General features: G+C 43.2%; 1 protein-coding gene across 4 annotated transcripts; it reads left to right on the top strand.

Moving 5' to 3' along the window:
* The first annotated feature begins 143 nt into the window (after positions 1–143).
* On the top strand, positions 144–8,964 carry LOC133011376 (putative monooxygenase p33MONOX). Of its 4 annotated transcripts, none has more exons than XM_061079104.1 (8): positions 144–295; positions 1,984–2,095; positions 2,211–2,398; positions 2,616–2,727; positions 2,910–3,037; positions 6,168–6,331; positions 6,559–6,728; positions 7,711–8,964. In XM_061079104.1, the coding sequence occupies exons 2-8, from the start codon at positions 2,068–2,070 to the stop codon at positions 7,902–7,904; spliced, it is 984 nt and encodes a 327-aa protein (XP_060935087.1). In that variant the 5' UTR covers positions 144–295; positions 1,984–2,067; the 3' UTR covers positions 7,905–8,964. The 4 variants fall into 4 exon arrangements, with proteins under 4 accessions (XP_060935087.1, XP_060935089.1, XP_060935088.1 ...); XM_061079106.1 differs by lacking the exon at positions 144–295 and adding an exon at positions 751–771; XM_061079105.1 differs by lacking the exon at positions 144–295 and adding an exon at positions 1,285–1,353.
* The last annotated feature ends 6,096 nt before the right edge of the window (positions 8,965–15,060 follow it).

Consider the following 15,060-nt stretch of genomic DNA (forward strand, 5'->3'; position numbering starts at 1 on the left):
AAAATTTGAACCTTATTTTTCACCCATATCTTAAAAATTATGACACGTGTCAACTCCCAAAAAAAAAAGCTGCAGGAGTTTCGACTCATCACTTCCGCCGCCGGCTGCTGCTCGTGGTGCGTTCACTGTCTCTCCGCTGTTTACTCTCCTCGTGTCCAAAAGTCACGGATGACGCGAGCGTCGGACACACGCACAGCACACTTCACTGCGTCTCACCTGGAAGACCTGGAAGACTTTCTGCAAAGCCGCCGCTGCAGCTGCTGAGTGATCTGTGCAGGAGAGGAGTCAGATTGAGGTACATGTTCACACTGGATGCATGACGAGCTGTTGTGGAACATTTAGATATTCGGGTTATAGTGTAATGCAAAGAGACTGTTATACACGCGTATCAGAGTGGTCCTTGGTGTTATAGGCTTTATTCCACTGTTCACTTCCTGTATGAAGACGTTATTACTGCAGAACTATGGTGGGACTCCCTGTTTTGCAAGTCACTGTGTGTGTCTGTATGTGTGTGTGTGTGTGTGTGTGTGTGTGTGTGTGTGTGTGTGTGTGTGTGTGTGTGTGTGTGTGTGTGTGTGTGTGTGTGCGCGCGCGTGTGTGTGTGTGTGTGTGTGTGTGTGTGTATATGTGTGTGTGTCCCGGGCAGACGTGAACAGCAGACACATGTCAGATGTCTGTACAGTAGACTGAGTGCACGATGAAATAGAACCGACCTCAACTCAGGTGTAGATTCATGCACGGTCCTGACAACATTCCTCCTAAATGAATGAGGTAGGGCTGCTCGATTATGGAAAAAATCATAATCACGATTATTTTGGACAATAACAAAATCACGATTATTCAAACGATTATTATGTGCCCTTATTCTGAAGTCTATGCTTTATTCTTTAAATGACTGTAACCAGTAAATACTGGCTAAACACCGGCTGCATGTCTTATTCCTCCGTGAAACCAGGATATCGGTGCCCGGTCATTCAAACCCTTAGTGATGGCAACCCTAACACTGTCCAAAACAAAAAAACACTTTGTAACTGAGAACTTTGAAATTTCCTCTCATTATTCCAAATAATCATTTCAACTTGATTATAGTACTTTGGAGATCGTTTGACCCCATAATCGAAATCACGATTAAAATTCGATTAATCGAGCAGCCCTAGAATGAGGTGCACATGGATTCCAGTCTGTGAGGGCAGAGTGAGCTCAGCCAAATCTGACATGGATTCCTGACAGCACATGTAGGGCGGTTCGTCCCATAGACTGTATTTATGGTTCGTCCCAACACAAGAGGCACTGAAGGGAGCTCTCTCTCTCTCTATTTGACACAGTGGGGAAGTCTATGCTGGATAGGTTCCTGTGAGTCAAACAACTACATGTGTTTCCCTTATTCCGCAGTTTCATTTCCTTGTGATAAGGATCCTGCTGTAGTTCAGAGAAGTGGAGGAGGATAGGAGAAACTCTGACATTAAGTGATATTCATGACGCTGCTGAAACCAGAGTCTGGTTCTATTTGGAGCGACTCCGAAAAAAACGCTGTGCTTTTACTCTCTGACTGAACCATGCTCAGTCGTTGGATGGAACTTAGTACATTGACTTTTATTTTATTATCACTTTTACTTCACTACATATATTAGCAAAAACCTGTTTTTCTACTCCGTTACATGTTTACACCACATCCAAGTGGTGGACTGTTCCATCGGGGAATAGGCTAAACTCAGCAAGTACTTTTACTTTTAATAATTTTGTATATTTAAAGCAAGTGTTTACTTTTAAGTATATTGGTGTGTATTTATTCAGACATTTACTTAAGTAACATTTTTAGTACTTTATCTGCCACTGACATGGTTGTAAAAACATGCATAAATACATTTATTTATTATGTCTCAGATGACAGTGCTTACGTGTTGATCCTGCAAAACAGACTTTGTATTGATTCAAGCGGGACCTTTTGGGCTGCCAAATGACTGTGGTTGTCATGTGATGCAGTGCTCAGGTTCGCAGTCCAAAGTCAAACCAAGCTGAACCCAACCCTGAGTCTTCTGTGGCCCTCCAATCTGAGCTGGTGTCAACATGGCCTCGGGACGGGGAGATCTTCCAGGTAATGTGGAAATTCAGAGTAGGCATAATGAGCTGAGTAAAAATACTTTTTTCTGCATTGTTTTGTGCAGATATCTGAAAAAGTGTCTTGATGTCTGTTAATTTCCGTATTTCAGCGCTTGAGTCAGGCCCGTTCTCCTCACTCTTCGGCACCTCATCGTGTCCTCTTGGAATGACCCGGCAACATATCAGCTATGACGAGCTAATGGACACCCCCATGCATTCACCACCCCCAGACATGAGTGTCAACATCTTGTGGAAAGACCCAGTCATCCCACAGCACAAGTTCAGGAACACAGCAGAGGTGCTTGCCTGTTTCCTGTTGGTTTCTATTCGCACTGCCTGACCCAAACTGTTTTGGCAACATGATCTGGTCACCTGAACAGAATTCTGTGTGACCTGTCTCTTGTCAAACCTGTTTTCTTGAAGGTTTGGTGCAGGCTGGTACAACTTGTCAACTTGATTACATGTCTAATTGTTTTACACATTCATCTTAACCGTATCAAATTGTGTGACTATAGGGAAGTGAGACTGGTGGGAAGATGGTGACGTTTGAGGCGTCCGTGCCGGTCAAGTCCCCAGTGCCTGTGGTGAGAGCCAAAGCCACGTCTTTAATGAGCTCACTCATGATAAGTAAGTCAATAAATAAATCATGTAACATTTCATTTTGATAAATAGTTTGACAGACAAATATCCAGAAAAACGAAGTTGATAAACAATCTTCAGAGCACGAGGAGACTATATTGGAGTCTGGCACATTTAAAGCACTGACAACTTTTACCTCCATTGCTGACACTGTGCCTGTCTTCCCTTAGAGCAAAGCCAGGAGAACTTCCAGAGGTTTGAGCACCAGGCAGGGCTGACAGACACCGGGTACACCCCCCACAAAGGCCTCTCCTCTGAGGAGACCCGCTTTCACCGACTGGGTGACGGCACACTGCCAGTGAGTAGAAACAAATATGAACTGTGGGAGCTTGATTTGTGCCTCTGTGAAAAGTTTGTGATCTGAAATAAGTATCTCTTCACACCTTCATGTGTAACTCATGTCAAAGACAAGGCTGGCATTTTATAATGTTGAGGTCACATGTCAGATTATCCGAGTAGGCCATATCGGATGACACTGGTTTAGATTAGAATTGGAGCAGAGTAATGAAACAAAATCAAACATTATAGCGATATAAGTTTCATCAATGCCAATATGACAAAAATCCAATGCATATCAATATGATTCTTAAATATTGTGCACAGTGCAGAGGGATAGCACATAATGGATCCACCTCAGATTTGTAAAATGTTATGCTGTTTATCAAGTGTCATTCTCTGCTCATAAGAAAGAGTTTAAAACCACAGAATTCCCTTAGGAGTCTTTAAACATAACAGAAACAATAATAATGTAATCATCAATGATATGAACATTTGTATTATTATATAATTGTTTCCCATATCCTTCAGCCCTAGCCAGGCTGCTATAGCAAATCAGGAGTAAGCAAGACTTTTGAAGAGTTAACCTTCCTTTTATTCAAGTGTTTTTATTTCCTACAGCCAACAAACCTTTGACCACTTTGAGATTCTCAGACTGCAACAGAGTGGAGAAAGTGTGTGTGTGTGTGTGTGTAAAATGATTCCAATCTCTCTACCCCTCCACCCCTAAGATCACAATTAACCTGATATCACAGACCGTTCACAACATCACACGTTGCATTGTACTGTTTAACACCTGAGATCTCATGCACAAAGTGTGAGGATTATATTCCCACTAACAGAGCAGCCAAACCTGTGTTATTAATTAAAATAAGCAGGTATTATTCTGGTAAATCAGGTATTATTGTGGTATCACCTGCAGTGATACTACCTTTATATAGCCTGGGACTAAGCACTGGTAAACAAGTTACGTAATCGGGCTCTCTTTATGGTTCCATACCACCAGTGTTGCCAAGCAACGCCCCTAAATGGAACGAGCCCCCTTGTTTCCCTAAACGGACCAATCAGCGGGCTCGTCTCATAACGGGCGTCCCAGAAGCCGACAGAGAGTCGAACTGACGCTATCGTAGTAAATAACGGTCCCTTAAACTTCCTCTAACTGCAAACCATGGACAAAATGAAGGAATACGTCGGACTGGAGCGTCAAAGAAAACTTATCATAAAAAGGTATGTGAAGAAGCAGCTGTAGCAGTGAGCTAACACTCCCTCTGAAGGCAAACGGGCCGCTAGCTAGCTAGCCTAGCTGGCCTTCAAGCTAACCGTAGTAAACAAACTCAGTCCTGTAAAACATGACCAGCCTTCGTCCACCGGGGGTAAAACACCGTGACGCTTATAAACGAACCAGACACGATCACGATGACACTGTGTGTGTCTCGATCTCTTCCCTGTGCGACACAGCTCGATAGATCCAGGTCATATGTGATGGATGCACGTTATGTGGCCGTCCAGCTACAGCTAGCTTAGCATCCGCTATGCAGCGGTTATGCTAGCCCTAACGGGGACATGGCGTGATGTGAAACGGAAGTACAGGATAGTGTAAGAATCTGGGGAAATCCCTTGACAGAATCAAATGAATTAGGTTCATTTCTCACTGTTCAGCCCCAGCCAGCACCTTGATGTTCACATCTGGTTTGACGGTCCCACTACAGAGGCACATACTGGGGCTGGTTCACTCGCCCTTTGACATTTCGTTCAGATTGACTCCAAACATTAGACGTCAGTGTTTGCCTGCATTGTGCCATGTTTACGTGATCCAGTAGATTAGCTGCAGCGAGCTCTCTGAACTCGACTGTAAGGCCATCGAGAGCAAAGGACATCACCTGAAACCTCCCACCAGTCAGGAGGGAGGGAGGGAGTGAGTCCAGAAACCACTACGCCACAGTTCAGGATCCTGGGTGGCTGATCTGATGATATATCCTGCTCTGTGTTTTGTTTTTCATAACCCTGGTTCATGGGGGTGATTGTGATTGTTCAGTGTTGTTAAACTGAATTTAACTTTCGAGGACACGACTAACTTAAGGCTAAATAGCTCAAACAACAACTAACTAAAATATATATTCACACATTTCCCTAATTTTGCTCCGAGAAGCTTAGAATTTGGGTTCCATAGGCGTCACATGTGATCAAATGAAAGATCTGTGACCGTGTGGCCCAAACGTGATGGGCCTACATGTTTTTATCATTTATTTTCTCCCTCCTCCCCCTTTATACATCATTCAGAAATTGGTTTAACTTTTAACAGAGTCCTACATTTGCAGTACTGGCTGAGGTCCAGCAGGGCAGGAGCAGTGATGAAATCAAATGTGATACCAACCCCAAAAAGTACAAGGTTTAAAAGGCTCCGTGGTGCTTATTGTTATTCATTCTGCCCTGAGCAGAATACAGGACCACATATATAGGACTAAAATGAGTTTGGAAGGACATTCAGCTCATGGATGGGAATATTCCCGCATTGAATGGAAGCTTACCTTTGAAAACGTTCTTCCAGATATCATTACCGAAATAAATCTTGTTTTCAAGGCAAGTACTTTTCATTGTTTGAACAGAGCAGGTTATTTCCTCTCCGACTGGAGGCAGGTGGAGGCCGTTTTAAGCTATACTCAATTATTGAAGCAATGGAATCAAAGTAATACAACTTCTCAGGCTCAGTGCTGAGGTAATCAACGCTTGTTTAATGTGTCCCACCATCAGTTAACCGTAATTGTATTAGAGTGGTCCTCTTTGTGTTTTCTGATTTTTCCCACCCACACCACATGGTCAGAGGAGAAAGGCTCTGAGTTTCTGTGACGCACTTTGTTATTGTAATATTGGATCTGCCGGTCCACAAAAAACACTGCTGACCTTTTGTGCTGGTGCTCACGGAGTGTTTACTCTTTAAATAAGATAAATGCTGTCTCTCTGACACACCTCTGATAAACTAACACGGGCATGAGTGGGAAAGGCTGTTTGTACAGGATGCATAAGTCAAAAAATAAACTACCAGCTTTAAATATTAAAACTTTTCAAATCCCTTTGTAATATACAGGACCAGTGGAGGTAATTATTTCATTGCATGATTGTTTGATGAATTGTTTGTTTTTCTGTCTTTGCAGAAGTTGAGGATGCCAAGTGGGGACTTCAAAGAGGACAGGCTAACAACATCAGCACAATCCACCCCAAGTTGTACCCCAAGTTGTACCCCTTCTGTCACCCCCAGCGTCACCCCCTGCGTCACCCCCTGCGTTAGTCCCCACTCATCACCGGCTGTCAATCGCAGGTAGGCTTCACGCGTCTGAAACCATTTGCTGTTACTCTTATTTCGATGTAATCCCCGACAGTAAAGCTTCTGTGGAAATGAGTGGAACCAGACGTCCTGAGCACAACATGGTTTATTTCCCAGCATGAGCTACACACCAATAATCAATACAACCAGTGAATTGTTTTAATATTGTGTCTGTGTTTCTTCATATTTTCTTTTGTGCTTTGTGTTTGGTGGGATTGTAGGAACTGGCTACAGCTCGGTCCTGCACCTTTTCTTACCACCCCAGATCACAGTCCAACCCTAAGCACAGACATGGGAGGAAATGAAGGAGGTGGAGATAAGTGGAGCTTCTTTGGAACTCGGTCGGTGGTGCAGAAGTCCCCCACTGACCCCGGCTCTGACACCAGCAAAGGTGAGGGATCCGGCCTCTGTACATTGACTCTATTGCAAAATTTACAGAATTTATCCTTTTGTGTTTTTTTTGTGTTTTCTGCGAATACAAACATGTTGGTTCACTGCAACCAGTGAACCCTGTGCAGTTCAATGAAAGCAGTGAGGATTGTGTTGATGCCACAATCTGCGATCCAAATGAAAGAGGTGTTCCCACCATCTACATATCGTGCATTACTTGACAGGAGCTGTGTTATTTTAGTACAACATTAAAAATTAATGCATAATGCTGGGTGTGGTTCATAAGTTTGTCTTTTTTGCACCTTAAAGGGACTCTTACCTTTGTTGCATTTTTACACTTTTTTTGGATAAGGTTAAATTGGTATTAATAAGGTAATGACACTCTAAAATGCAAGACAGACCCACCAGGAGTAAAAACAAACAATTATTTCACTCTCATAATATTTAGTGAAAACTTCAACCAATAAAATTCTTCGGACCGAAGGACCTTATTGGCCGACAGACCTGTCTGTTTGCTGCATGGACATGCAGGTTTTCCGTCTGCTTCTTGTGGCGCATTCGGGCCCGCGTCATCAAGGCATGTGAATGTAAATGTATATAACTTACCGAATCCATTGCTTTGGTAAACAAAAACTCACGTGCGTGCGCGGAGGCAGTAGATTGTAAGTCTGCTTGTTAATAAAGTTTCTTCAAAAAAACACCGCGGATGGGAACGAGGGGGTGGGGCATTGGAGGAAGGCGAGATGATTTGAATGTGCTGTAATTCTCAAATGCAACAAAGGTAAGAGTCCCTTTAAACCACACCCAGCAGTGATGTCATAGTGTCCTGGAGCACACCTGTAAATGACCCCTGCAGCAAGGTGAAACACAAAGACTTTCAGGGAGTGGTGAAGCTTTTGTTTAAATTCACGACTGTTTAGCTGATGACTCCAACGCCCAGATTCTGGTCAATGACGACAACATCTACCGCTTCTCTCCTGCAGGCTTCTCACTGCAGTCGTACTTCGGCCTGCAGAAGTCCACCACCATGGATGGCACCAACCTCAAGGTGCAGGACCCTGCCAACTTCCTGCCCCCCAAGATCGATATCTCGGGCATCGAGGCCAAGCAGATGCCCCAACGGCCACACAAACTCAAACCTCGGGACATGAATGTTTTAACACCTTCGGGCTTCTGAAGCCGCACTAGCTGTGCTGTTACACCTCTGTACCACATACTCAGCATTGCCCCCTTCTGTCTAATTGCTTACCTGCCTTCCTCTGTCCCCTCATGCTCACTGCAAATTCAAATGCTGAGACAGATGAGGACCACCCGTAGTATTAGCCCACTAGCCCCAGAGACATTGCCGCACTGTTACTGCTCCGAGCGGACGTATTGCCATCAGTCCACGCCATCATCCCCTCCTTATCTCTTCCACCTCATTGGTCCAATTAAAACACCAAATTAAGTAATTTTATTTGTTATCCCCTAAAGATGTTACTGCTTTGGATTAATATTATTGTTGTTGTTCTGTCACGTAATGGGTGCACTGGCATGCATTGCCCTGCTGACCTCATTCCATTGTCGGATGTGGCATGAGAATGGAGTCATTGAAGTATCTTTATCAGTCTCTTGCTTCGGCTGATCACTTTAGCGTTGCCTCTCATGCTAACACGGACCAGCTATTTCAATTTCTAAAGCTCTGCTGCCTCATTTGTACATTTTTATTTCATTTTAAATAGGCCAGATTGTAATTGTGTAGTGATTCTGTCTGTTAGCAAGCAGAGTATAGTGTGGTATGACTGATATTGTGCCTAAACTTGCGGTGTGTATGATTTTGGCTTTCTTACAGATATGAGTTTAGCTTTTGTTTTTGCATCACATGTAAGAGTGTCTTATTTTACTTTGACAGTACGACTGCTGACCTGACGTGATTAGTTTTTACTATTGTCATTAATTCAACTTATTTTCACATTGATCTGCTTTAATTAAACATTGTTCATTCATTCATTCATTCTTAATAGTAGATGATGCATAAGATTTATATTTTACACATGGCACCGCAATTTTGTTTCAACATGCTTGAAGTGGCCATTTTCAATTTTGTGTCTGTGCGTGCGTGTGTGTGAGTGTCTGTGTGCCACAATCCATGAATCCCAGCTGTTTTATTTGAAAGAGTTGATGAGTTCCAGTAATTGCACAAAGGAGGTTTTATCCTTCTCACATCTGTAAATAAATCTGATAGCAACGAGCAAAAATTTGTCTTGTTCTTTCCCTTGATAGCATTATTTGCAAATGTATTTACAGTCGCATACTTCCATGTTATATTGTTACTAACAAGAGGTTAACATCATGTTTTATTATAGTGTTTTGTCTTTAGTGTTTGAAGACTGAGAGTTTTGAGTGTTACACAGGACAAACCCTTATGTATCCACAGTTGCTTCATAAATCAAACAACAGTAGCATCTGCACTGTGCTGTCAATCAAACTGAACAGTGTATGGTTTCATAGAGGCTAATGATGATAATAATTCCCCTTAGAGGGGAAATTTGTCACAGCAGCAGGTACAGAGAGACAAAAATACATAGTTAAATACAACACAGAGGCTCTGGACACTTAAAGTATGAAAACAAATTTGAATAAAGGATAAATAAATATGAGGCAAGTAGTGTCATTGTGAGCAATGATAAGAAGTTATAGTTATAAGTATTCTTTATTGTCTATTTGCTTATTCCACGTGTCAAACACAAACTGGCAGAAAGTGGAGAGTTCATCACTGTATCAGCACATAAAGGTGAAATTTGACCCTCGTGGTGGAAGGCTTTCCCCGAGCATTAACTGCAGTCTTTGTCCATAAGAGGGCGCAATCACATCGAAATAAAATCACTGGGTTGTTCCAAATTTCCTTTTTATTAGTTTTGACCATAGACTGTAGGTTTTGAACTTTGTATCCATTAATGCGTTATTTTATTTCAGGCCCTTATCAGATAAGAATCATGGGCAGCAATGTGTATATTGCACTCAAATAACCATAAAATAAAAACTGTGTTTGATAATCAAAAAATTAATTTCCTGTTAATCCACCACTCAAACATGAATAGCGCAGGTGTGACGAACCAGGAAGACAAAATACGTTTCTTACAGACACGTTTATCAGGTTATCTGCTGTGCACGCACATATATGGTGGTGCCTTCTGACCACACTACAGCTAAATATTACCCCTTCCTCCACATCAAGGCAAACATTCAAGCCATCAGGCAATGAGCCAGCAGGCGGACACATTAGAGAGCAGAGTCCGACCCCAATGGGCTCAGCCATGGAGGAGCAAGATTTACAGCCCTGTTAAAGCTCCCAGTGGTTATTGTCTGATGCTGTGCTCTGCAGCAGCATGTGTGCATCGGCCACATTTGTACAGCATGTGCCCTCATGTCATTACTTTATGTTGTACTTATTTATTGTCCAGTTGAACAGTGTCCTCTAGATGTAAGCAAGGCCTGTGGCAAAACGCTCACTTTCTCCCCCTGAGACTTTAAATCTTTGACTTTCATTCACTCCGACATTAGCTGGAACTTCTAAAAGACGTCCACTCCAGGACTTAATTACAGGCCGCTGAGCATCCATGTCTGGTTTTCAGATGGTGCGACTGGAACAAAGGTGAGCGTCCGATGAGACGGGCAAGTGGAGACAGAGAACTGTCAGTCAGGGGCTGGACGTGGACCGTCATCAGTGTCAGATACAGTGATGGATAGACGGTCACAAAATGGAAAGCAGGAAGAGGATACGACGAAGAGCAGTGAATTTGGGAAAAAACTGCAAACATGGAAAATTGAGGTATTGCATGTAACAAAGCATATACACCAAAACAGAACCCTCAATCAATCAAACTTTATTTATATAGCAGCTTTCAAACAAGACAATTGCAGTTCAAAGTGCTTTTGCATACAATTGAGCAAATGTGTCTCAACAATAAACCAAAAACACAGCACAGGAGGAGGAGAAACAGTGGGTGGGGGACACTGGTAGGGAGTGGAACAGAGGGAAATAGAGAGCAAAGGGTGGAGTGCCCCTGTAGTCATGACACATAATCCAGAGGTCTCTCTCTCTCTCTCTCTCTCTCTCTCTCTCTCTCTCTCTCTCTCTCTCTCTCTCTCTCTCTCTCTCTCTCTCTCTCTCTCTCTCTCTCTCTGGGTCGGACATGACGTGGTTTGTGTGTGTGTGTGAGAGAGAGAGATAAGAGTCACCCCCCGACCCCCACCTCGGCTGTGATCCCACAGAAATCATCCAGCTCACTCACAGATGTGCGAAGCTGCTCACCAAAACAAACACGATGGCCTCATCTGTAATCTGACGTGATTCACTCACTTACTCGTTTGTTGGGTTTTTTCTATCCCTTTTTTAAAAAACTGGTCTGACCAAATTGTTTCTCAAACAAGCTGAAAACAATTAGTCTCCTTCCACAGACTGTGCTTGAATTCCTCCCACCCAAATGACAAACTTCAGACTTTCCCGTCTGGTTGAACGGCCATAAAGTGGACAGGGAGCAATTCCAGTGCTAGTTTACAAAAAAAAAAGAAAAAAAAAGAAAAAGGGTTAGGGGTTAAAACAATTTAAAGTTCAGTTTACTCCACTGATCCAGATTAATGTGTGTTAGTGATACTACTCCTGGAAAAACCCTATTAAGAGAATAAAAGCAACCTGTATACAGGTCAGCTTAGAGGAAGATTGTGTGAACTTTCATATAATACACGGAGGAGGGTTTGAAGATTTTATGTCAGGGTGACTCAAGGACTTTGCCAGGAAGTTCTCCCACCGGTGCCAACAGTGGATTACTCGGCTGCTGATACCTGACCCAGTATTTTCAAGTGGCAAAAACAGTTTTTTAAAAGGCTCCCATGCCGCAAAGCCTGTGGCACTTTGGTGTTTTTCTGTATTATCAGCTGTAGATGAGATGTTGCTTGCTCAGCTGTTCAGGGGCTGAGTCCAATTTTCTTGAGGTACAATTCAGCTATTGATAAGATAATAGCGACATATAACCCACAAAATATTAATGATATGTATTTACAGCCTCCAAGTTAAACAAACAGATGCTCTAACTGTTAATAATTCTCTTCATGCGTTGATTAAACCTCCGACAATAAATCAATCCAGATAAATGCTTTAGCTCCATCCATATAGAAACACTAGAAAACAAATATCACATGACACGTCCACGTACACTGGCCATACGCGTGCTAATGTAAGAGACGAAGAAGATTAACAGTATACAGTCGGTTTGCCTAGTGGCAGAAAATACTACAGACAAGGAGCAGGGATTTTCCTACAGTAAGTTTGAAGCATTTCCTACCAGTAGTTATAACGGATAACACCCATTTAGCATGAGATCTGGTAGACTGTGTTCATTCGTAAGTGTCTCTATTTCCACCCATCCAGACAGTGATACAGCCTTGAAGTATTCAAACTTAAAGGGTTAGGGTTAGGGTTAGGGTGAGGGTAAGCAGCATCACCTCAGTTCTCACTTTTATTTGCATGAAGACTCCAGCTTGGACTCCAGGAGTAAACACAGCAAAAATGATGTGTATTCAAAGTAATACATTTGATTATTGCCTTCCCTCTCCCCTCAGCAGCTCACCTCCATTCCGGATTCTGCTCGTCTAACAAACCACTGCTTCGTTTATGTTTTGCGGCCTACTGTAAATCAACAAAATGTCAACTGGTAAGGAAAGAGTTATTCAGGTACGTTTGGAAGCGAACTCTGTCTAACAGGATTCTTCAGCTAATGATTGGTTGGTGACGTAAGATAAACCTTAGACCTGAATGTCAGCTATGACTTACTTAGTCATGCATGTAAAAAAGAGATAGTTGCTACCTCTGTCTTCTCCTCTGACATGTCAGAGGTATTCTTTGGCAAAACAACTCCCACAAATTCTCCTGTCTTGTATCATATACTAAAATTATCATATGAACCTGTAAAAAACAGGTTCTAAAAAACATTGTATGGCAACTTTAAAATCAAACCTTGTTTGTGCAACGAACGTCATCCAGCCATGGTGATGTTCTTTTTTCCGAGGTAATCTGGTTATTCGCGTCATGTCTCAAACAGCTGGTGACAAAACTTACTCAGGGCTTTGTAGGAGGGGGGTCCCTCTGCTGCTGGGTGGGTTCTCTGTGTCATATGTGACGCAAACTGACTCCAGAACCGCATCTGGGGCTGATTCACAGTGACATGGCCCGGAGGTGAACCCACTAAGCTGGGAGGAGCGTTGGGGGAGGATGGGGGTGGGGGTATCCAGGGTACCCTGAGTATAACTGGTGTCTGTAGTGAGGTACTGTATCCTGTGGAAGTAAACCTAAATCATGCCAACTACCCAGGGATAATGTTTCAGTGTTACGAGTGTTAACGCAGATGTAGGTCAAAACGCACAAATCGAATCCCCTTGTGTTACGTGATAACAAACTGCTGTACCTCATAAACTGTGAATCTGGGCCGCAGCTGGTCCGTGTCCCTGGAGAGGAGCTGCAGAAAACAAGAGCATCTTTGGGCAAGGAGGAAATAGATGTGGATGTGAGAACCAAAGCAATAAGTAGAGTAAAGCTGAGAGTAGTGGTGAACGGGCCTTCGAGCCCTTGTGCACGTTGTGGTTGTGGCAGGATGCCTGTTGACCCAGATTTCCACTTTTGCAACAATCACACAGTTTTTAAATGTGTAAAATATTATTTCAGCATAGAGCATGTGTGTGCGGACATGATGCAATGCACATGTACACGCTCTGTGTGGCCCATGTGGTGCTGGAGAACATGCACATAACATGCATTATGTCTCAGTAGTAAAAAAAAAGCAGGAAGTCAAAATTTCATGTAAAGCGAATGTCTTCAGGCGGAGACTCTTATCAAAGAACTATTTGGCAAAGAATTCCAAAAATATGTATCGTGGCCCGAATGGTGACAGCAATGATCCCACCAGATTTCACATAACATCCCTGTAACGTTACACTAACATGACCCTGCACTTTGAAGTCAGTTGGCCTCGCCCGAGCCCAATCACCACAGACATTCTAACCACTTCTGGCTTGTCTGCCAATTTTCGTGAAATCCGAGAATCCTAAACCCCTCAAATTACCGGACCTGTCCCTGCTGTTTGGGCCCGAAACCGAACTTCATATCTGGAAGCAAAATATTGTCAACAGAAAAACTAAAGTGATGTGGCAGCTACGGCTTAGAAAAACTTAACATATACCATTGAAGATAACCCATTTTAAAATAAAAAAGCACGCTGAGTCATATGCATGTATTGTTTCTATGTCTGTCTGTGTTTTTTTTCTCGCTTCTCATGATTATTTACATGAGTGAGCGCTGGGGATGTGGTGATGTGGTGTGGAATATACTTTGTGTTTTTTCCGTTTCTGTGTGGCTGGTTGGTTTCACCTCGGAAGAAAAAACGAAAGATACAGTATACTAAACTACAAAATGTCACTTGTTTTACACAACCCAGTTTCCAGCCTCTATCTGTGTGTCTCTCTGTGCCGGTCTTGAGGCATTCTCCCACCATCCCCCACTGAGAGAGAGAGCGAGAGCGAGAGAGAGAGTGAGCGAGAGAGAAGCAGAGAGTTGTTGGGCCCTCCTGCACTGGCCCCCAGGCCCTAACATGAAGCAGATGTGGAAGGGGAGATCACCCTACAACAAGGTCTGAGCAGTCAGCTGGAGGTGCTCAGCTCAGCAGACGTGCGTTTAGTAGCCACACACACTCCGACAGCTGCCGATGCCCCGACAGCGAAGGAGAAAACTGCCCGAGAGAACACGCGGCCACATACGTGTGTGAGCGAGAGACGATTAATGTCATTTTAAAATCCAAACCACAGAGTCCAGGATGCAATGTGTTTTCCCTCGCGGTTCGTCTCCCAAGTCTTTGCTGCTGACACGTTTTCATCAGGCAAAGACACAAATTGGGTGTGAATGGCAATTAAAATGTTATCATTGAAATAAGAAGTTGTCCCGGGCCATGGGAGGTCACCTGGTTGTATCCTGTCACATAACAACCATGATAATAACATGTTGTTCGTAGTTAGAGTTCACCGCAATTAGAGGCAACTAGAAGCATTTAGCATTAAAGACTCAAACACACGTGAAAGACAGTCATGGAATTATTCCTTGATAATCTGCGGCAAAACTTCGCAGGTGCCCATCATTTAAAATCACCGTAGTCATTAAGGAACCTTTGATCCTTGGGGTGGATCTCATTGGATAATAAAGTCATGATGCACAAGTCATTACATTGATTAATCCTTTAAGCTCGCAGAGGAATGCAGTTCTTTTGCTTTCGTCCCTGGTTCTCACTCACGCACACCCAGCACACACC

This window comes from Limanda limanda, chromosome 10 (genome assembly GCF_963576545.1).
Source record: "Limanda limanda chromosome 10, fLimLim1.1, whole genome shotgun sequence".
NCBI classification, from domain to species: domain Eukaryota; kingdom Metazoa; phylum Chordata; class Actinopteri; order Pleuronectiformes; family Pleuronectidae; genus Limanda; species Limanda limanda.

Bases quoted from the DNA above. Each gene is read 5' to 3' on its own strand.
- LOC133011376 (XM_061079104.1), top strand. From the start codon at position 2,068: ATGGCCTCGGGACGGGGAGATCTTCCAG. The intron at 2,096-2,210 runs GTAATGTGGAAA...TCCGTATTTCAG, and splicing joins GGGACGGGGAGATCTTCCAG to CGCTTGAGTCAGGCCCGTTC. The intron at 3,038-6,167 runs GTGAGTAGAAAC...CTGTCTTTGCAG, and splicing joins TGGGTGACGGCACACTGCCA to AAGTTGAGGATGCCAAGTGG.